The sequence below is a fragment of the Centruroides vittatus genome, unplaced genomic scaffold, assembly GCF_030686945.1.
Source record: "Centruroides vittatus isolate TY-2023 unplaced genomic scaffold, ASM3068694v2 contig_370, whole genome shotgun sequence".
NCBI lineage: Eukaryota > Metazoa > Arthropoda > Arachnida > Scorpiones > Buthidae > Centruroides > Centruroides vittatus.
The window spans coordinates 293,103-315,882 of NW_027122193.1; the positions used below are offsets into that span (position 1 = coordinate 293,103).

The 22,780-nt window shown below is 32.7% G+C and overlaps 1 protein-coding gene across 1 annotated transcript in view; it reads left to right on the forward strand.

The window, feature by feature from the left end:
• The window catches only part of LOC136975276 (rifampicin phosphotransferase-like), a 45,812-nt gene that overhangs the window by 17,438 nt on the left and 5,594 nt on the right, over nucleotides 1-22,780 (forward strand). The window contains exons 14-34 of the mRNA XM_067270311.1: nucleotides 2,679-2,714; nucleotides 2,790-2,917; nucleotides 5,364-5,434; nucleotides 5,978-6,042; nucleotides 7,040-7,187; nucleotides 7,783-7,900; nucleotides 7,974-8,071; nucleotides 8,660-8,731; nucleotides 10,092-10,198; nucleotides 11,458-11,530; nucleotides 12,559-12,663; nucleotides 14,562-14,738; nucleotides 14,807-14,944; nucleotides 18,315-18,399; nucleotides 19,336-19,424; nucleotides 19,493-19,555; nucleotides 21,484-21,576; nucleotides 21,658-21,717; nucleotides 21,856-21,944; nucleotides 22,012-22,075; nucleotides 22,142-22,305. Of these exons, the coding sequence (XP_067126412.1) occupies nucleotides 2,679-2,714; nucleotides 2,790-2,917; nucleotides 5,364-5,434; nucleotides 5,978-6,042; nucleotides 7,040-7,187; nucleotides 7,783-7,900; nucleotides 7,974-8,071; nucleotides 8,660-8,731; nucleotides 10,092-10,198; nucleotides 11,458-11,530; nucleotides 12,559-12,663; nucleotides 14,562-14,738; nucleotides 14,807-14,944; nucleotides 18,315-18,399; nucleotides 19,336-19,424; nucleotides 19,493-19,555; nucleotides 21,484-21,576; nucleotides 21,658-21,717; nucleotides 21,856-21,944; nucleotides 22,012-22,075; nucleotides 22,142-22,305 (2,043 nt within the window). The remainder of the gene's footprint in view (nucleotides 1-2,678; nucleotides 2,715-2,789; nucleotides 2,918-5,363; nucleotides 5,435-5,977; nucleotides 6,043-7,039; nucleotides 7,188-7,782; nucleotides 7,901-7,973; nucleotides 8,072-8,659; nucleotides 8,732-10,091; nucleotides 10,199-11,457; nucleotides 11,531-12,558; nucleotides 12,664-14,561; nucleotides 14,739-14,806; nucleotides 14,945-18,314; nucleotides 18,400-19,335; nucleotides 19,425-19,492; nucleotides 19,556-21,483; nucleotides 21,577-21,657; nucleotides 21,718-21,855; nucleotides 21,945-22,011; nucleotides 22,076-22,141; nucleotides 22,306-22,780) is intronic.

The following is a 22,780-nucleotide window of genomic DNA, read 5'->3' on the forward strand; positions in this document are numbered from 1 at the left end:
GTTATTCTATTGCAGACTTCAATGGTAAAATGGGAGGACTGGTTAATTCTTACACTTTACAAGGTATATTTAATAATTCTAACAACGTTGAATTCTTTACATGAATTTCTAACTATACGATTTCTAATTACCGTGGTAAATCATCACATATTTTAGTGTAGGCAACGAATTTATCTACTTATTTAGTATTCTTTTCAGTGGTAAAAGTGGAGATATACTTTTTTTCATAATGTAACCAGTATCACTGATTATATACTTTCTGGCTTTCGACTTTTATCTGACACGGTCTGATCATTTCCTATTTTGACATATTTAAATTGTATAAAAGTGACACCAAAAAAACTTTTTGAATTTTTATTGCTTACAATTTCAAGGTAATTTTTGTCTTCTAATCTTTTGCTATTTAGAATTCAATTAAAACGATACTTTTATCGCTGAAAAGATAAATAATATACTGTATATATACACCGTATTTTAATTAATTATAAATATGCTACGTATACTATCTCTGATAAATAAATGTACTGATATTGGGGATATCAATATTAAAACTGTTCTTTTTGTGATACAGAGTTAAAGCGCAGGTACGTAAACACTACCTGCACTTTAACACTTTAATATTATTGTCAATGCTGTTGTCTCCTTTATGCTTTTGCTTGCTTTAATACTTTTGTTTAAACACTGTCTATGACTATACTTTATGACTATATTTTAAACCTCACTCACTACATTCCATTTTGTTTAACGTATAACGTGTTCCTCGACGTTGACGGCATGATAAACAATGATAAGCGTGTTAATTTTACCTCTGGGGTAACTCTTCGGATCGGGCGTAAAAGCTGACGTTACATATGCATCACAATGCAGATGAAATTAAAATTAATTCTCGCTCAGAGTTTAGACGTTTGTCACCAGGCCTACATCTAGAGTGTTCGCTCGGAAAACACAATGAAATTTTGTAGACATTAACGATCCTATTGGCGATATGTGAATTAATTAATGGGAACTGCCGAATATTACGTCAAGGTCACGTGCAAGTCTTGATTCATGTGATTCAACGTTGGTGTGGACACGTAGTTTCGGTTTAGACTTGAAAATTCTTTCTTGTTTCAGCTTTAAAGATAGAAGACAATGAATCTCAGACGAGAAAAGAAAATATAATTGCAATAATTATTGCAATTATATTTTCTTTTAAATATAATTGCAGAAAGTGCTTTTTGAATGCCTGCTGAGGAGGGACGAACAAGTCCGAAACACAGGCTTAAAGTGTATGTGTTTAGGTGAACTAAATAAAAAATATTATTTCTGATCTGTAAGACTAAATATCTGCATCCATAATTTCCCAGTATAATAAGTCCTGTTAATTGATAAATGTACTAGTATACAAAGATAAATTTAAGTCTATAAATAGTTTTTATGATTAATGTTACCTATGGTTTCAAAATGGCGGCTTGTCTCTGATTCCAGCAAATAGAAAGAAAGGAAACAGTGGGGACGCTCGTTCTAACCTAACCTAACCTATTCTAATAAATTACCATAATTATTACCAACAAAATTATTAGAATAGGTTAAGTTAGATTAGAACGTCCCCACTGTTTCAAAATTTCTTCGATTTGCTGGAATCAGAGACGAGCCGCCATTTTGGAACCATAGGTAACATTAACCGTTTTTATAACTGATCGAGATTGATCATGACATTTTATTTCATATTTTAAATTAAAATTAATTTTGTTCGAACATTCTCAGGAATTAATACATGTAGAAAACTTATTATTTTTAAAATTTTTACTTCCAATAAATTAAATAATTGATTTTTGATATATTCTTATATATACCAAATTTTGAAGATTAAAAAATATATATAAATTAATAAAGTTTGCTATCACTGATAAAGTGTTCTTAAAAATGAATTGAGGAACTTCGGAAAGTTGTACTCTTTATCAGAAGTAATTAAATTAAATTATGAATTAATTATAATGGTACAGTCACGTGATTTGTTAGTCACGTCAACTGTTATGACGACAGTGCACAGTAACGCAACCCTTGGCAGAAAGATGGCGATCGACAGGTTTAAGGAAAACGTCCCAACCGAAATTACCATTAGGTGAATGGAAAGTGAACCTTCTAGATATATTTACTCTATGCTTAACAACGTTTACGGCTTCTTTTTTATTTTTCTTCTCTCTCACCCCCTTGCGTTAAACTTATTCTAACAACAAAAATAAACCCTACACTTATATTGTAAATTTTTAGTAAATTATTTCTTGTACAAGCAATGTCCTTGTTTCTTGCAGCACCAAAAGTGAAATCGTGGTGAGTTTTTAAACTGACAAGTGCTTTTTAGAAAATCATCTTCCGCATAACCTGAAAGCTCACCATACAGATTTAGTTACATTTGGTCCGGTAAATCTGTACAAAACGACCAATAAATATATTTTACTTACAATAATTGCAATTTATAAGATATTTTTTACTTTTTACTGAGTAGTTATCGCCATCGTTCGTATGTATTTTGTAAAGAACAACAAATTTCATATCATTAAAAATACATCTATCGTGGTTAATTAAGATATATATAATATGGATTTTTATTTACAACAACTCTTTATGCAAGATACTGGAAAAATTGTATTTTATTTATATATTTATTTAATTTACTAATTACATTTTTGAATTAGGAAAACAAAAAGTGACGTACAAGGCGAATGTCAAAGGTAGAAAATTTTACTGTTTTCATTCACGTTTAATTTAATTTAATTTTCAAACTTTTTATTTTACATTACTTTTAGAATTATGAAAGAAGTTGTGGAGATTCCGCTTCCAAATATAATCTGTGATGAAATTGAAAAAAATTTAAAGGCAATTTACACGAGTGACTTAAATAATGTTAGATTTTCCGTCAGATCATCGGCTTGCGGTAAGAATAAAATAAATACAGTGTTTTTAGAATCGTATTATTTCAAACTTCGTAAAAGATGAAAGTAATTTAAACATTTCCAATTTCTGAAAATGAGAAAACGCATTCGGACTAAATTCATTGACAGGAATCGACTTATAAACATCTTCAAAAATATTAACATAGTATCCATTATACCTTCTTAAGCCTTTTCGAATTTCCGGTACTAAGTACTAACATTAACGACCACTTAACTAACGTTTTCGATCGCCTCCGCGATCTTCGTCAGGTTTTATTCGACGGTTTTCGAAATAGAATGCAATAGAATTCTTTCAAAGTTCAAACGATCGAACCTCTCACCGCGTGCCATAATTGCGAACGATCCAACTTGTTTTTAATGCCTATAATATAATCATAAAAAATGACTGCGTACATCCGTACATGAATAGTACACTACTCTGATATGCTACCATTGCGGGTGTACTTCGGAGACATATCTCCACGCATATGATAAAACGTTTCCATCTTTGAAATTAATGCATTTCCCTGATTTAGACGCCTTGTAAATCTCAAGGGTCTCCAAGGCCCTGATGCGGTCCGTGTCGAATGATGTTTTAATTAGGCTGGTTTTATCAAAATCTGCCTTTATATCGGGGTCGGTGGCGTAGGTCGAGAGGGCGGTGGTGTGTCTTTTCTTGTTGACGTCATACCTGTGTTCCGCGATCCTCTTTTTCACGGATCTCTTAGTAGATCCGATGTATATTAAATCCGTTTGGGACCTGTGATCCCTTATCGGGATACTGTACACCCCCGGTGCTCTTAGAAAATCCGGCTTGTCCTTGGCGTTCCTGAGTAGCGAATAGATCGATTGGGTTCTTGAGAACGTCAAATCGGTGCCCTTCTTCCGCGCTATTTCCTTGTATATGTCATGCATACCTCTGTTGTACTGGACCACCGTGCGCTGGTTCGGCCCCGACTTGGACCTATCCCGTGCCCTTGCGGCGTGATGTGCCGCGTTTGTATTACGGAAGTTACGCGCTAATTTACGGACTAGGCCACGTCTGTATCCATGGCTAGCGGCTATGTCTTCTATGTGTGCCAGCTCTGTGAGCGTGTCCTCCCTTTTAGAGTTATGAGGCGTACAGTCATAACTCTAAGAGACACGCTCACAGAGCGGCACACATGTACAGTATCCCGATAAGGGATCACAGGTCCCAAACGGATTTAATATACATCGGATCTACTAAGAGATCCGTGAAAAAGAGGATCGCGGAACACAAATATGACGTCAACAAGAAAAGACACACCACCGCCCTCTCGACCTACGCCACCGACCCCGATATAAAGGCAGATTTTGATAAAACCAGCCTAATTAAAACATCATTCGACACGGACCGCATCAGGGTCTTGGAGACCCTTGAGATTTACAAGGCGTCTAAATCAGGGAAATGCATTAATTTCAAAGATGGAAACGTTTTATCATATGCGTGGAGATATGTCTCCGAAGTACACCCGCAATGGTAGCATATCAGAGTAGTGTACTATTCATGTACGGATGTACGCAGTCATTTTTTATGATTATATTATAGGCATTAAAAACAAGTTGGATCGTTCGCAATTATGGCACGCGGTGAGAGGTTCGATCGTTTGAACTTTGAAAGATTCTATTGCATTCTATTTCGAAAACCGTCGAATAAAACCTGACGAAGATCGCGGAGGCGATCGAAAACGTTAGTTAAGTGGTCGTTAATGTTAGTACTTAGTACCGGAAATTCGAAAAGGCTTAAGAAGGTATAATGGATAATTCATATGTACCGGTATGAGGATTGTTTCTATTAACATAGTGTTGACTAACAAATAAGATAAAAGAAAGTTTAATCAGACAGCCGGATTGCTAATACAATGAAGGCACTCCTGATGACTGACAAAAACTGGATCGATATATTCACGAATTTACATGTTGCACAGGAAAATTCGTTAATATATAATTGACCTGAATATGCTCCCAGCTTTTATTATTAAGGTGCTCCTCTTGTAAGAGTGACCAAATTATAAGCATAGGAAAAGGTCCTCTTTGGATCTACAGGAAGAATGTTTCAATTGAAAGAAAAGAAAGATTTCATTTCGACGGTAAAGCTTTCTTTTTTAGTCTCATAGAACGAAGGAGATACTCTTTCATAGACTTTCAGTGGAAAAGTAGCCCCAGTTTAGTTTTCATACAAATGAAGAACATGAGAAAAACTTCATCTTGCTAGCCCGTTAGCCATGTTAGGACCCGCGAGCAACTTCATGTGTTCTGTGATTTTATTCTCAAAACCTTTGAGACGTTTATAAGTTCGAAACCGCTAAATACAATTAAAAAGTGACTAGTTTACCTTTTTTTAAGTTTTGTAATAAAACTAATACTTTTCTAGAAATTTAAAATTGTTAAATGCCGTATTAATTTATTATTTGTTTTAATTTTAAGGGGAAGATAGCGAAGACATGTCTGCAGCGGGTCAAATGGAAACTTATCTCGGGATCTCCGGATTGAAAAATGTAAATGATTTCGAATTAAGTAATTATGTATAGAATAATTTTCTAACATTTAAAAATAAATTTTATATTTAATTTTTTGGAGGGTTTAACGAATTTACATTGCAATTACGGTGAGAATAAATTTATTAGATGTTCTTCTTCTCTAATTAGAACTAGGACTGGTTTCCGGAGAGAGCCATAGGAATTAACACAATTCAAATTAATTTATTATTTTAAACATAAATATTATATTTTCGGCGGTTTATTTTATTAACTAGCGGCAGCTATAACGCGTAGAAATTTGTTAGAAAGAAAGCAAACCTCCTCATATTCTCTGCCTATTGTATACCCCACACTTATGGTGAAACAACTGTTCTGTAAGCGTCAGTTTCGCAATGTAAAATCGGCTTTTAATTTGCTCCATCACATTGTCTACGTTTCGTTCTTTTTGTCTTTTAAATACAGATAACCCGTGTGTGATAAGCACAAAATATGGAAATTTTTATACAATTGTAACAGTTATGTTGTTTATTTACTGTATTCATATACTTGTTTTTTAATCAGATATTAACTGCAGTTAAGAAGTGTTGGGCATCGCAGTTTTCATTTATTGCTATTGAATACAAAAGGTGAGAATATTGATATCAATTACGTTCGCATTGAAATTATCAAAAATTAAATCATTATTAAGTAAATTTATATTCTTGGGCGAGGAGAATATTATAGTGGCTTTTCTTAATTCTTTCTACCCTATCAGCATTAAGATGGTCTCTTTACATGATCATTACCGGTTTGGCAAGCAAGGATTGCCGGATGATAAGAATTTAGGTGGGATGTATCCAAAATTTTTATGATTTACTGCTTTGCCGTATATGTCGATCCTGTTTTTCATAGCCTATTATGTAAGACTGCATAATCGTGTCATAACCCGATTATGAGTCTTACATAGTAGGCAATGAAAAACACCTACTTTATGCTGGTAGGGAGTAAAGTTTTAAAAGTCTTCAAGTTCAAATAAGGTATAAATCAACTAACGTATCTCTTTCATATTATCAATGACTTTTAATTTTTTCGTTAAGGCAAGCCACCAGTAATCGCGTGAATAAAACCTCCGAACACTGGCAGTTGGTCGCGGGGTTGTGCTTGATCAACGGTCTGCACACGTGCAGTTTTTCGGGTTTCCTTCACGTTTCTCACAACTAAATAGCGACCAGTTTCCTATAGAAAGTTCTTCCGGGAGGAACTCCTTTCGGTTGAAGGCCCCAAATATTACCTTACCTTATCTCATCAAACCAATTTAATCCAAAACAACGGAAAGAGTAACTAGAAGTATAATAATTAGATTACAATTTTCAAAAATTGTGGACAGATAAATTCCTACTGGTGTACGCTGCTGTCTGTCCTTTCTTACTCTCGCGATCGGAGTAAAAAATCCTGACGAAAAAGTTTCAGCCCGACATTGTGACGATGTCATAATAAACAATTGCTCGTTAATTAATACATTTTATTTTTCGGAATGTTGTCAATAATTTTAAGTTTGATTTTAATATAATATTTTAAAATATGATTGATTATTGCATATTTTAGAACGTAAATTTACTGCAAAATACAATTTATTAATTACAGGCAAAACGGTCAACTCTTGAACCTACCGATGGCAGTTGTTATCCAAGAAATGGTGAATGCCGATGTTGCAGGTGTTATGTTTACTTGTAATCCTGTTACTTCAAATCCAAAACACGTAACGATAACAGCCAATTACGGACTAGGAGAGGTGTGGATTTACATTTATTTTATTTCTCTGTAGTGTTTACAGCAGGATTAATTTATCCAAATATTTTTGCTTAATTTAATTTACTTTCTCTACCGTGGACAGTAAGATCTTTTCTATACTCATCATGGGTGATGGACGGAGATCAACTTATCCGGGTCAAGTTGTCTGTGAAATTTTTATTAGCTTTTGTTATTGTTTACAGAATTACAGAAATGTATTGCGTATCGTTATTTTGAAATTTACCGCGTGCTTAATATGTAAAACATGAATACTACATATTATTTTTATATGCAACATGAATTATACAATTTCTAATAAAGTAAACAGGTAAAAGGAAAGCCTACTGCGAAAAAGAGTGCGGGGGTCAGTCAGAACCTAGGAAACTCATGTATGTGAGTTGACTCAGAGATGTCAGACTTAATTCCTCTTCTCCTCACCGCTGTCTATTCAATTAATGGTTTAGCCAAACCCGCGATTTATATAAAAAAGCACTATCCTTTTGCCTAAAGGACAAAACTAAATATGAAATTTTAATAAATATTTCTTTATAAATTTCGTAAATTATTCAAGTAGGCCTAATTACAAAACTTTTCAGTCTGTAGTAGCTGCCAAAGCCGAACCCGATACCATTTATTTAGAAAGGGATATCAACCAGAAATTAACTCTTAATAATATAACAATTGGTAAAAAGGATACGAGGGTTGTTGTCAATGGTGAGTTGTGATTTTGCTGTTCAAAAAATACATGATTGAATTATATTTGGGCCTTAATACTTTTTCTTTTCAGAAACGGGTGACGTTGTCGAAGAAAAAAATATTGAATTTGAAGACAAATGTTGTTTGACTGACCAACAAGCGCTTTATTTAGGAAATGTCGGAATAACGGTATGCAATTTTTATTTTCAGCATACTAAAAAGTTACCGTTCGTCACTTAAATGTTAATCGTATTTACGCCGGTTAATTGGTTGATGTGAGTCTCACGTTTTATTCAATAATTTAGATATTTATGTATATAATTTTAATGACATTTCATCACATCCGCTTATTCTCTAAAATTATTAATCTAAAATTTAATAATGACTTCGTCCACTTCTTTCTTCTTAGAGATTATTCTTTGTACGCTCAGGCTTATTTTTTCATTTCCACGTAGTTGATAGTCATGAGTTAAACCTGAATGAACTTCTACCCTCTCAGAGATTTCACGTTAATTATCTTTCTCTTTTACTTTTATAAACGACTAATCAGTTCGTTTCCGGTTTATCCTCCTGTCGTTCGTTTTCATTCCGCGTGTCTTGTTTTTCCTCTCTTTCTTCTCCATCCATTCATTCCCTTATGTCCTATTTGTTGTTTCTACTTTCCAGTCCGTATTTTGTGTTTTAATTATAAAGAGAGAATTTGAATTACATAAAATAAGTAAATATTTATTTCTCTAATAATAAATAAATCTCTAATGATTCTAAAATTAATTTCAGTTGGAAAAAGAATTCGGATCTTGCCGCGATATCGAGTGGTGCTTTTGCAAAGACCAATTGTATCTTCTTCAGGTAAATTGACTTCAAAGTATTTTGTTATATTTTTTAAATATTTTTCTATTTGTGAGATCCCGGGGAGGTAAGAGGGATTCGTACCTGCCTTTCCGGAGACTCACTTGTCAACATGGCTGTTACGTTAACGGCGTGTTACCGTCACTCGGTGGATGATACTCATGCTGAGATCATCATATAGGATGAATAATCCTCTGGTAAAATAATAAATAAGTATTTTACCCATAAAAACATCTACTATATAAAGCTGAAAAACCGGATTCTATCAATGTATGCCAAAAATGTCCACTAGGGGCGCCCCTAGCAAGTATTTAAATTAACTTAAATTAGCAATATAAATTATTTTATATTTCTACAGTATAATATTCAGTATATTGTTATTTTTATTTGTAATTTTGTATTTGCTTTTCGACTTTTGAATAAATCCGATTTAAAGAAGGATTTAACAGCATGTTTTTTAATTCTTTGAACTAACCCCTCTCTTTTCGCACTAGTTATTTGTTTCGTATAACACGGATTCGCATAACACGACAATTTTTGGAACGTAACTCTCGTGTTATACGGAGGTTACCTGTACTTTGTTATATTTTTAAAATATTTTTCTATTAAATTCGAAATATACTTTACAACATGAAAATCAATGGAATATTCTGATATTTTTAATCACTAACAACATTGACTAGATTAGCTGCAAAGAGAAAGCTCCTGGAAGGACGTGATATTTACTGACAAGGATATGCCAGGACACCTGTTGTCAAGTGATATGTTGGGAAAATTCTAGAGAAAGGATACTATTCTCAAATCCAAAGACTTCTTGAAATTTTGAGCAGGTCTTGCTTTGCCTGGTTTCTTTGTAACATGACAAGAATTCCAACGAAGTACCGAAGTTCCTCTTAATTTACCCTTTTTTCAGCTTCATGCCGTCGTCGTAGACGACATTAACTATAATCTCCTCTCACAACTGTTCAACTTTTAGATCTTTTCCTCCTGGATCAATATATCTCTAACTTCTCCTATCTTTTCTTTCTCTTCTACTTCTTATTTCACTTCTTCTCTTTCCGTATGCAGCTCTTTAATTAATGTGAAATACCCGACCATTCAAAGGTCAGGACGGATTATGGTGTCGTTCACAGGTTTTTAGGTTCTTCGATAAATGTCCCTAAACGAATTTTCGTTTTCATTTATACGTTTAGCTTAATTTAAATGATCTCTATTAAATTCAAATGGAATTCACAAAATCAGTCCTAACTAGTCCAATCGGGTTTTCATTGTTTTCGGGTTTTTCCGGTAACATGATTTTATTATTTTACTCGATTGATTTCTAAATAATAACCATAATATTTCTTCATTTCTTTATTAGTCCCGACCCATTACATCAATTACTACAGAAACTGATTATGAAATCGCTCACGAATTTGATGCCATATTTCGAGACGAAGAAGAATATTTATCTACAGGAAACGTTGGGTAATCTTTTAAATGAAATAATATATGTGTCGAGTAATATTTTATTCTACAACATAATTAAATATTAATACCTGTAGTCTGTAGTGTTTATTTACACCAATTTAACAATTAATAAGGTCGTTATTATAAGTGATTACTAACAAATATGTGATATTCATAAATAGAAATATTGAAATTTCTGAGTGATGAATTAATATAAAACTTACAATTTAAACTGCTGTAAAATAATTATGCATACATTGTATGTATTAGATCAGCAGTTGGCAACCTTTCTGACATCACGGACCACTAACTCACAATTTTTAATACCGCAGACCAGTATCATGAATTTTTTTAAACGATACAAAATCTGTATAATGACCAGAAAAGTTCAATTTTACTATATTATTAATATGAAACTCGTCTGTTTAATTATAACAAATTAATGCAAGCCCAAATTCGGCGCTGATTGTTTGAAATAAGTTTATGCATTCTTAACGCTTTTCCTCGAAGGACAATAGTCGCACTCAATATTGTTTATTTCTCATTATTTATTGATAACAGTCGCTTCATATTTGGTTTTAGATTCTAATTTTAAAAACCCCAATAAGTGAAAAAAGCAACTAAGCATTTTGCATTTCTTTCGTAATACTTCGCGTAACCTTCAATTGATCAATGTCCAAATTTCTTCACGGCCCACCCAAATTTCTTCGCGGACCATCAATGGTCCACGGACCACCGGTTGTCGACCGCTGATTTAGAGTATCTGGCCATCCAGTAAGAGAATACTTCCATTAAATGAAAAATCCGTTTGATGTTTTTTGTAAAATAGTTCTAAATTTGAATAATAACTAACTTATTTCTTCAAAATTTAATTAAAATTTAGTATAAAAGTACAGTCAAACTTTATTTTGACGACATAATAAATAACAATGAATACCTTTAAACATATATTCTGTAATATTCAATAATATTGCTAAATTCGGACGTTTTGTATATAAAAGAAGTGTCACTATACCACTTTCGAACTGTCAAAATAGAAACTTGTGTGTCGACCAACTGGTTCTATGTAAATCCTTTTAATTGAGATGATTCAATTCGTGTAAAACGTTATTTATTGTCAGTTTCAAAAGCAAACAAATTGTGACACTAAATAGAAGTTTGATTTTAATTTAGAAAAATTTTCTCAGAATCAAATTCGTTAATTCGTTGTTATGGATAGGTATTAAAATTTGTTTTTTAACATCTTCTTTGATTTGTGAAAATTTATATGTTTTCAGTGAAGTGCTTCCAGGTGCTATGAGTCCACTGTGCGTGTCTTTGTTTCAAAGAATATTTTCCCATAATTTCATGGTAAGTAGTAATTGATTCATAGTTATAAATGAGAGTCATCAACAAGATTTTTTTCTCCGTTGTTTGGCAATAAGAGAGTCTTTTTAATCATATTTATTATGACTTCGGTCATACACAATAAGGCGGTTGAATGGTGAGTGACAAGGGTGACAGACAATCTTCGAAATTTATTCAACTTTCTCTCTTGGATGTGTAATCCAAGCGAGCAACTTCATACCCAAGAGAGGAAGGCGAACGACATAACTGTCTCGGCCATCTAGATGTGTAAACAGTTTAAAGAGCTGTAAAAAAACAAATACAGTCAAACCTGTTTTTATGCGCTCTTTTTATGTGCGATTTTTATTTGTGCGATTTTTTTAATGCGAATTTTTAATTTATGCGGTTTTTTTTGTGCGATTTTTTATTTGTGCGGTATAGTTGGCGACTAGTCTCGTGCGATTCGTCATGTCTCACGTTGACTTATTATAGCTAAATAAACTTATTATAGCATAAATGCACTTATTATAGTAATATTATTGCATGAATATGCGAAAAACGAAATAATTTACATTTTAAGTCAACAAAACACCACCTGGACAAAAATATGTAAAACAGACGATAGACCAGACGATGCAGTCAAGTGCTGACATCTGTTGTCAATAAATTCTATTTCGTACGGTTTTGAGTTATTTTCTATGTGAGACTTTTTTATTGAGATATTTTTTTATGCGGTCCCTGTTGACCGCATAAAAAAATATTTTTTAATTGTGTTGCGAAAACTATTTTTTACAGCCATTCGTGAAGTTTCGTGCGATTTTTTTAATGCGTCTTTTTTAATGCGGTCCCTATCCCCCGCATAAAAACAGGTTTGACTGTACTTTGCTACATAATTTTATATTAGTTGCCTATTAATAGATTCTTAGTCATTGCTTAACAAGAAATCTATAATGTCAATGAAAGTAAAAATTAATTTTTTGTTAAATGGTTTAAAATAAAATTTTTCTTCTTTTTACTTTATTCTTTATTTAAAATTGAAACATAACTTGCAGAAATCAAAATGGAGGGAAATCTTTGGAATGAACGGACCAAATTGCCCATATTTTCCAATTGGTATTCATTACTTTAATGGTCATGCGTTATTTAATGTCATTGACGTAAGTATAAGCCATAATCTTATTTTAATAACATATACTTCAGACCCAATATATTAAACTGAGTGTTTACATTTAATGCTAAAGTAAAATTGACTTAAATGAAGTACAGTTCTTACGTTATATTGAACTATAGTTTCTTTGCTACGATCTTTTGAATTAGTAAGCAGTAATGATAATTCGTTACTTCAATAATAAAATATTCTTTAGTGTAGTCATTTCTTTCTCTAATATTTAGTGTTTTCTCCTGTAATCTTCGTTACCTTGGCACATTACCTGAATTATGGTCTTTAGTAAATTCGTGGAGACAACTTACTGATCATCAATGGGTTAGTTTTTGGATTAATTTCAGTCGAAAGAAATAAATTATAATTTTGTTCAGAAGAAAAATTTCTCTTTCTACACGTTTCCTATAGGACAATATACTATATTTAACGAGCAATTATTTATTGTGACGATGTCAGAATAAATAATTGCTCATGATATATAATAAATAACTTTCAATCACATTTTCAATTTATTTAAAATATCAGATATATGCTCTCCAGCTCAAATTAATAGTGGCTTGCCCCTGTACTGTATATCGTACCTTTTTTAACGACAGAGTGGTGAAGGTCATCTATCTAATATCTTTCGGGGGAAATTTTTGAATTATAATAACATTACTTTTGGTTTGCGTGCGATGTTCTTGTATAGTTAATCGGGGCCTTCTGCCTCAAAAGATTTCGCATCTGGTCTCGGCTTTATCTATCTATCTCTATTCTAGAAATTTACGAAAGACAACGGACGGACAGACAACACTGAGAATTTATAAGCCTACAATTATTTTCAAATTGTAGCCTAATAAGCTATCACAATATTAACGTTCCTTGTAGTAAGGTAAATTTAAAGATCTTGTTTAGAACCTCAAAACATTAGTTTTAAGTACTTAACGCAACTTCGTTGAGCCTTGCTATATTAATATTGCCAATAACAATACATTCGCTCATATCTTTTCTACAGATGTTCCCCATATCAAGACAGAATAAATATGTTTTATAGTGGATTCAATGCTTTAAGTTTGAATTTTATCTACTACAAATAAGATTCAATGTTTTTTCTGGTCACAAGCATCAAAAAAGGCTTCTTCAAGACTACACTACAAATCCTACCGAAGAATACATCATACACCGTGGATCTTCCCACTCTATTTTGTCTGTCCTCAATAGGTTTACATAATCTGTTAACATAAGTAATCTTATCAAGAACTTTCTCTGGCATCAACAATCGAACGAGATAGTCTTAGTTTGTATTCCCCATTGTTAATGTTATATTTCCTTTCATTTATCATTTTATCCACTGCAGACTGGGAGTTTCTGAAGATTTGTCACGTTTTCTTATCGAATCTCTTTCTTGATTAAAACTTCTATTTGCAGAATTTTTCCATTAAGGTTTTCCCATACTTCATTGGTATTAGGAGCCATTAAAAGAAGTAATTACCAAGGAAAATAAGTGTCAGCTTTGCACCTTCTAATTGGGTTTATACGTTTCGGGAGACTGGTCGAGGGTTTGCAGAAGTCTTATTTGTCATTTCGACAAATGTCTGAACCTTAAACGTTTGATACGTAGACATTTATCTTTTTTTCCATAATAAAATAGATAGTAATCTGTGTTCTCTTCTAATTAATGAGAACTTACGTATAAACTATATTAGTCGCAATTGTCTAAAAAAGATTTAAAAAAATAGATTGTGTACAAATTTGGACTTGTAGTATATCGATGAACAGATATTTATAAAAATCTGAACATCTACTCGCTAACTCCTAGGCTAAAGCATAGATTTTTCAATGGCTAAAATTGCTACTACGTATATTTTATTGATTTCCAAATTACTCAACATTTTCTCTCCATTTATGTTTAAGGGATGGCTAAATTATTCGGCTGACAAAGATTCTATTTCTAATAAAGTGATGATGCTCGCATCCATCGGAAGAATTATCGATGATGATGAACTATACGAAAGAGCAAAGGAAAGGTTTTCACTTTACAAAAAGAAACCTTTATATAAACGAATGAGGCCTTTACTATTTTTCATTAAGGTGAATAGTTTTTTCTTTATATTAAATACAAATTAACTAATAAATAATTAATCTTGACTAATTTTTAGAATTTTCTAACTGCCGAAGGTGCTTTAGAAGAGAGAAGAAGAATATATTTCAATTATAAAATTAAAGATTTGGAGAACTTCAAAACGTCTTTAGAATTATATCAAGATATACAACGTCACTGGAACTGTATTTATCCTGTAAGTTAGCAATTAATATACAAATTTTCGAGTTCAAAATAAATGTGCAACAATCATTAATCGATAAGCAATTGTATATTAATCAATGACATTTGAAATTTTTACTCCTTCCATCCCGTGAGTACCAAGAACATCTTATTCTAATCTATGAAGAATTTCTGGTTTTTCAAGATCCATTCATTCTAGTTCTCTCATTACCTGGCACTTTAATTATGGGTCAAGTCCGTAATAGGGGCTCTCAAAGTAACACTTATGAGGGGAAGAAAAGCATTTAGTTCAGATACTCTGTTATTTTGAGTGTGTTTATCATTAGATTGCCGTTTTCTTCTTAGTCCTATGCCCTTCAGAGGGAGTGGGGATATTACGAATTGACGGCTTTAATTGTATCTTTCCACTGCTCCCGGTGTTGTGCCATTTGGCTTTATACATTGTATGCCTTGTAATCATCATTACTTGGTCTGCTCACCTAATTCGACATCTGCCTCTAGGGCGTTTGCCATTGATCTTCCCTTCTAGGATTTGTTTCCCAAACCCATTTTTGCGTCTGGAAATATGTCCCAAAAAGCGAAAGTAGGATCGGTATATTTTAGTGGTAAGGTGTGTTGTGATTTTCAGTTAATTTAGGATAGAGCAATTTGTTCGATGCTCCGTCCAAGAGATTCTTAGCATTCTTCTATATGTCCGTAACTCAAAGGAATCAAGTTTCTTCCGAGAAGTGAGATTTATGGTCCAGGTTTCTGAGACATATCTGGCAATTAGAAAAATAAGCGTTCTTATGAGCTTTAGTTTATTAAAAATAGTGATTGCGGAATCTTTCCAAATTATAAATAATTTAGAGGTTGCATTTCGAGGAGGCAAATTCTGCGTTTAATTTCATCATCGCATCCTCCTTTATTCGTAAAAAGTAATCCAAGGTAAACAAATTCCTTCACCATCTTATAGTCTGCAATTTCCTTAGTCTGTGTCAAGGGACGATCAATTAACATAACTTTTGTTTTACTTCCACTAATTAGCAATCCATATTTCCTGCTCTCGGTTTCAAGACGTTTCATAATATATTCAAGTTCTGATTCACTAGATGTTATAATAAGTGTATCGTCAGCGTATCTCAGGTTGTTAACGTTATGGTTCCCGGTGGAGATACTTCCGTTTCAGCTATCTAATACCCTTCTCATGATTATTTCAGAATAAGCATTAAAGGGTAGAGGGAAAAGAATACATCCCTGTCATATACCAGCCTCAGATGTAAATGTATTAGACATAGTTTTGTTGACTCTTATTCTTGCAGTTATTCTCATATAAATTTCTGATCATCGAAATAAGATGGCGCAGGACTCCAATGTTCTGGAGAGCTGACCACAGTTTGTGCCATTTTACACAATCAAAGGCTTTGGTGTAGTCTACGAAACAAAGGTAAGCTTTCATATTAAATTCATAGGCTTTTTTAATGATTTGTGGAGCGTTCAAGATTTGTTCACAAGTTCCTTTACCCAACTGTTCTTTGACTATTTCAAGTAATAGAAAGGGTTTCAAACGGTTATTGATTATTTGGAGCATTACTTTACTGGCATGGTTAATTAGGCTGATAGTTCTGTAGTTACTAGTCTGTTGGTGCGTCTTTTTTATAAATTAGAATAAATATTGATTTACACCATTCCTCTGGCCATCTCCCAGATTTCCAAATTAGGGAGCAGATTTTGTGAAATATTTCAACACCCAATTCTCCCATTGCTTTTAAAATTTTGGAAGTTATGTTGTCAGGTCCCGGAGCTTTGTGATTTTGTAATGTATTTATGGCTTTTTCTACCTCTGATTTAAAAACAGATGGTTCAACTCCCTCTGTTCATCCATTCTGAAGTTGATTATTACCATTTGTTTGCCCAGTGTCTTCATAAAGTTTCTCACGATTCTTCTTCCAGACATCCATAATTCCTTCCGCGTCAGTTATGATTTTATTTTCATCGATATTTTCTGTCGATATAATCATTTCTGTCTTTCTTACTAGCCTTTTTGATTATTTTGTTTAGTTTTTTTCATCTGCAGCAATTGATGAAGTTAATAATTTTTTTCTTTCGTCTCTCAATTTAAGGGTACTATTTGTCATTTAATGTTTCTTTTTCTGCGGCCGATGTTGTGAGGTGCATTGTTGTACTCCAGTTAAAATCCAACTTTTTGTTTGTGTCCATAAATCATCTGAGTTGTAAAAAATGGAGGGTGTAAATTTCGGAGAGACTGTTGTAAGATTGAACTAGCTGGATTCTAAGTCTTGGATTGATCTTTGATATTTTTGTTGTATGGAGTTTTAATGTTACTTCTGCTTTTAGTAGCTTATGATCAGAGTTGCAGAATGCCCCAGGCCTTGCTCTGACATTATTTACTGATGATCTCCATCTTGTTCTTATTAATACGTAGGCTAATCAATTTGGTTTTTATATTCACCTGTTGGGGAGGTCAAAGTAGAAAGACGTCGATAATGGTGTTTGAACATGGTGTTAATTATTGAAAAACTGTTATCGATTGCAAACTGAAGGAGTCTATTTCCTCTATCATTTCTGATGCCCAGTCCAAATTGTCCTATAATGCACCGTAGATTATCATCATTATTTTTGTGTATCGCCTATCTTAGCAGTAAAATCTCCCATTATTATCGATATAACCTTCGGTGGTATTTTTGTGATGATATTTTCAATTTGTGTGTACACTGTGTCCACTTTACCGTCCGAAGCAGTCGAAATGGACATATAGACCGAAATAATATGAGGTTTAACTGGCCTGGAAGATATTGTAATTTTGATTATGCGGTCGTTGATAGGTTCATAGCCTTTTACAAATTTTGTTAGGCATTTGTTGATAACAAAAGCCACTCCATTACATCCATTTTTGATCGTACCTAAAGTATATATCGTGTGGTTGATTGTATTAAAATGACCACTCTCTCTCCAATGTGTTTCGGAGATGCCACAAATCGGTATATTCTCTCGATTAAGTTCTCTACTATGTAGAGCTTTCCAGCCTGTAAAAGTCCTCTTACATTCCAAGTACCTAAGGATAAAATTCCTTAGACGTAATTTTAAATTTCTTCCAGATGCATATTTCGTTTGTGGTGCCTGGTTGCCTACACCCACAAGCCGATTTCATTCCAAATGACCCGGAATCAGTTTGGTAAAATAATCAGGTGGTTTACCGTTGCCAGCCTGATTCGTTGGCAGTTTAGGTATTTTTAATACGAAAAGGTTTTATAATGCGATCAGGACCGTGTTTGTTTTTTAAAAAAATTTTTTAAACAATTGTTTTATACAGGATTCATAATAAATATTTTGTTCAATAAAATTTTCACAATATAGATTACATAGTTCATTTTATTTTTCAGAGTATTGACAGCAATACCGAAGTTTCATTATGTTCTGCCATGTACAATACAAATTTGTTGTCGCTTCTTGTTAAGGAATACGGTGGTAAGAAAGAAAAAAAAATATACGTATATATATATATATATAGGTCTATAATTAAATACGTTGATATTTTTTAAATGGTAACAATCGAATATTAATTTATTTATTGTTTCAATGAATCATATACGAGTGCTAATGAAGCAAACTGCAAAATTCATGACGGCTCAGCATAAATATCACATGATAATTAATGGAAATTCTATAATTCATAGTTTTCTGATATAATTTCTAACCCTTAGTGCATTTCCTGGAAGTGTTATGATAGCTTTTAATGAAACTGTTTCCGGCTAAGTTCGAATGTCGTGGGTATTCGTAATTAAAGTACCCCTATTCAACGATGTGTACAGAAATATACAGCAGTTCAAATGAAAACAAAATGTCAAAACATGCATAAATATTTACGTAAAAACAAAAATTGGTATAAAAAGCCAGCAGTATGGAAGTTTTGCCGCTGTAACCAACAAACATATCTGTAGAAGATACTTCTGCCTTACAGGTAGTGTAACAATGCAGTAAATACTGCTTAACGTTATCTCCCATTGCGAAAGTGTAAAATCTGAAGATGTGAAAAGTGTTAAACGACGTAACGTATTTGATTTTCTGTGATTCTTTCAACAAAACAGCGCAATTCTGTCTAATTTACAATATTGTTTCGATTAACTACATTTCATAAGGACCCCCACGAGTGAAAGTAATTTATCTTTGCTTAAATATCGGTCAATGTTTATTGCTAGTGTGTGTACTATTCGGTAATATTAGATACGAATAAATTTGTTTTGTCATCACTTATTTTAAATAAATTTCACTACATTGTACGGTTTAAATCTATCCTTTCAAATGTATCTTTTATTTAATACTACATATATTTCATATAAAGTTATTTAACGGTCAGCCAATAGAAAACTAATTGTTACAACAAGATGTATATGTTATTTTTAGGGTGGAACAACGACGTCTACGCAGATTTCGCAAATTTGTTATCCAATTGTTCAAATGTCGAAAGCGCCGACGTTCCTCAATCGTTAGAGGTTCACATTTTTCTAAAACTTTACCAATGACTTATATTAAAATTTATTAAACTTACATTTATTTGTAGGCATTGGCTCGTACTATCTCCAACGAAATCCAAGCGACAACGTTTAAAGCTATGAAAACAGAAGTAAGAATTATATAACTTATTTTTTGTTAATGTAATGATTTCACAAAGGTAAGATTGGCCTTATGATCCCGGCTTGTTTGCTTAAAAGCTAGCCAGGATCTACGTGATATTTAAATATAATTCAGATATTATTACAATATTTTTCATATTATTCTAACAGTTGCTTATAATTTAATGTTATTTGTGTATACGGAAAATAGGCGCTTGGCCTGGAAAAGTGTTTTAACATACCTAAATAAAAATTCACAGAATAAGAGTCTGTAATCTTCTTTTGTCCTTTCCACACACCAAAGAGAACGCTGTTACATTTTGTTTATCGAGGCGGACAAGAAGCCTCTAAAGCAAGGTCGACATTTATTTCATTTATTGCAAGATATCCGTTGTAATTATATAAGGACTTCTCAAAAAGGTTTTTGGACTGAAAAAAGCTTTCTGGCTAAAGCTATAGAGCACTTTAGAACAGGCAGAGAACTTAACAATACTTATACTGTGCTGTTACACTTACTATAAAGTATTTTGTACTAAATATGCAATAAATTTAATTTGGTTAAGATATTCGAAAATTAATTTTTTGCAATTTGTTTTCTTATCACAATCCCTTAGGCATCTCACCCGGATACTCTGGATGAGATGCCTAAAATGCCAGACAGTGAAAAAGTCTTCTATGCAAACACAATACACAATTATTTTTGATATACTCCAAAGTTTCATTTGAAAACATACTCAACAATATATTTTTGTTAGAAGCCCCAAAAACTCAAATTATCGCTATAATTTCCCTCATAAGCAAAATGTTAGGCATTTTCCCCGATCCATTCTATTTGTAATAGTTCCTATTCACTTACTTGGGACCATCTTAAATGCACCATTCGACATGCACCAGGCGAATATTGCACCAATTAAATGCACCAGGCGAATATTGTATCATAATCGTAATATCATCTCGGACGACTTAAAATTAACAGGAAAATATATTCACTTCGAAAATGCATAGAAGACATGTATGGAAATATTTAGATTTTAATACATTTTCGTTAGCCATAAAGATAATGGATATAAAATTTGAATAAATCAATCAGCTCGTTTCACTCGCATGCAAAGAGTTTAGAAAATTTTCGAAAGTTCAAATGGATGTCGGCCTATTTTTAGAATCAGTTCAGTTAAATAATAAAAGAAAAAACACAGGGCCGGATTTACCAATCCAGGAGCCCTGGGCACAAATTCGGTGGGGCCCCCCGTTAAGAGTAGGTAAATTTGATGATTTAGAAAATTTACACAAATACTGTACTTTCAAGTAGATTTTAACTAGGAAGTTGTAAATTTCATTTAAAAATAAGGTTATTGTGAACATACGTATATTTTATTGTGTAAAACTAATTATTTTAATTCAATAGAAAAATACCCATGTAAAATTTTTTTCCCGAAATTTTCCGATGTTTTATAGGTTTTACCCGGGTTTGGTTTTCTTTGCCTGTAGCCCTCATGATTAGACCACACTAGGCTGTCGCAGTAATAGGAAAAAAAAATTATGTTTAAACATAGTTTTGTGGGGGCTCCTATTTTGTGGGGGCCCTGGGCTTTGGCCCCAAATGTCCCTATGTAAATCCGGCCCTGAGAAAACAGTTTTTGTTCTGTTAATTCTCATTTATTGTCATTAGATGCTAAAATATGCTAAAATTGTGGGCAATTTTATTCAATATTATAATTGATTTTACAACATGAACACTAACGATATAGTGTATTTACTCGGACACATGGCAAATTTGATCACTAATTTTTATTCAGTTGAACTGAATAAAAATTAGGTTATAGTTGGAATTTGTAAAAAGTTCCTAGTGTGTCCTCGTTTATTGTCATTAGTGCTAAAGTATGCAAAATTGTAGGCACGGTTTATTCAATACTATAATTGATTTTATTCAAATTTACAGGATGCATTAAAATGGCTTCAGACGTCCTCCTCGAAGTCGGCGGAAGATTTCAAAAATTTTCTCGACTCGCACGGACATAGATCTATAAAAGAAGTATTTATTTATTAAAATATTTATTTCCATTTAAATATTATACTATATACTTTACATATATTATATATTTAACAATTTTAGTTCGATCCATATTCGACCCCTTGGAGGAAAAATCAATATAAATTAGTTCAGACTTTACAGGTAAGCAAACACTCGGATCATATACACTAATTTTAATAATTTGAAAATGTCTGGTTTGTAAAATGAGGAAATATTCAGATTTATATAAATTGCCATTAGTATGAAATTTAGCCTAATTTTTGTTTATGTAAATTATAGGATATCGTGAATAACGTAAAGAATATTAAATCATCGGTTCAAGGCAACGTCCTAGAAAAATTGAAGAAATACCCAAGTTGGAAATCCAGGTAATCCAAAGTCCTTTCGTTTATTTTGTGAAAATATTAGTTATATTTATAAAATATTTTCGAGTAGGCTGTTGTTTAAATTTCTGTTGCCGAGATGTCAACAGGCAGTTAGACTGAGGGAAAGAGCGAAAGTAAGGAAATTAATTTACTGTCGCGTTAAGATATAACCAAAGAAAACATTTCTCTATTCTTTTCAGTCGTTCATGATAAAGATGTTCGACGCGCACCGTGAAGCTTACTGGCATTTGGCAGAATTGATGGTACTGGAGGGGAGACTTCCGCACAGAGACCTTCTGTTTTTCTTGTCGTATGACGAAATTGGAGAAGTGATAAGAACGCGTTCGTCGAAATTAATTTCCAAGTGAGTATTAAAATACGATAAAACCGCCTTACGTTTCAGGTTATTGGACTCTTTTCACCAAATTCTACTCTATACACTGAAATTAGGCACCCCATCACGAACATCATTATAGTCCATAATACAGTATTGTATTTATTTTAATTATTTTTACAAAATACAAAAACTTCTGAAATACAAATATCCTCCGCCAAAAAACAAGTGAAATTAAAAGTAAACAACCAGCATAATTTGTTTAAAAATTAATTACTGTAATCTTATCTAGAGCACGAGCAACTTTGCTGAAAAGTGAAGGTGTTACCATTGTCTAAATGGGCATTTCGTGATAAATACAAGACCGAATGTTGGATTTAAAAATAGACCACAATCCACTTTTAGAAAAAATGGGCTTACAAGAACGTCTTAAAATTACACACCCGACAGCCAAATATATAATCGACTTATGAATGTGCTTTTTCAGTGTCGATTTATGATCAAA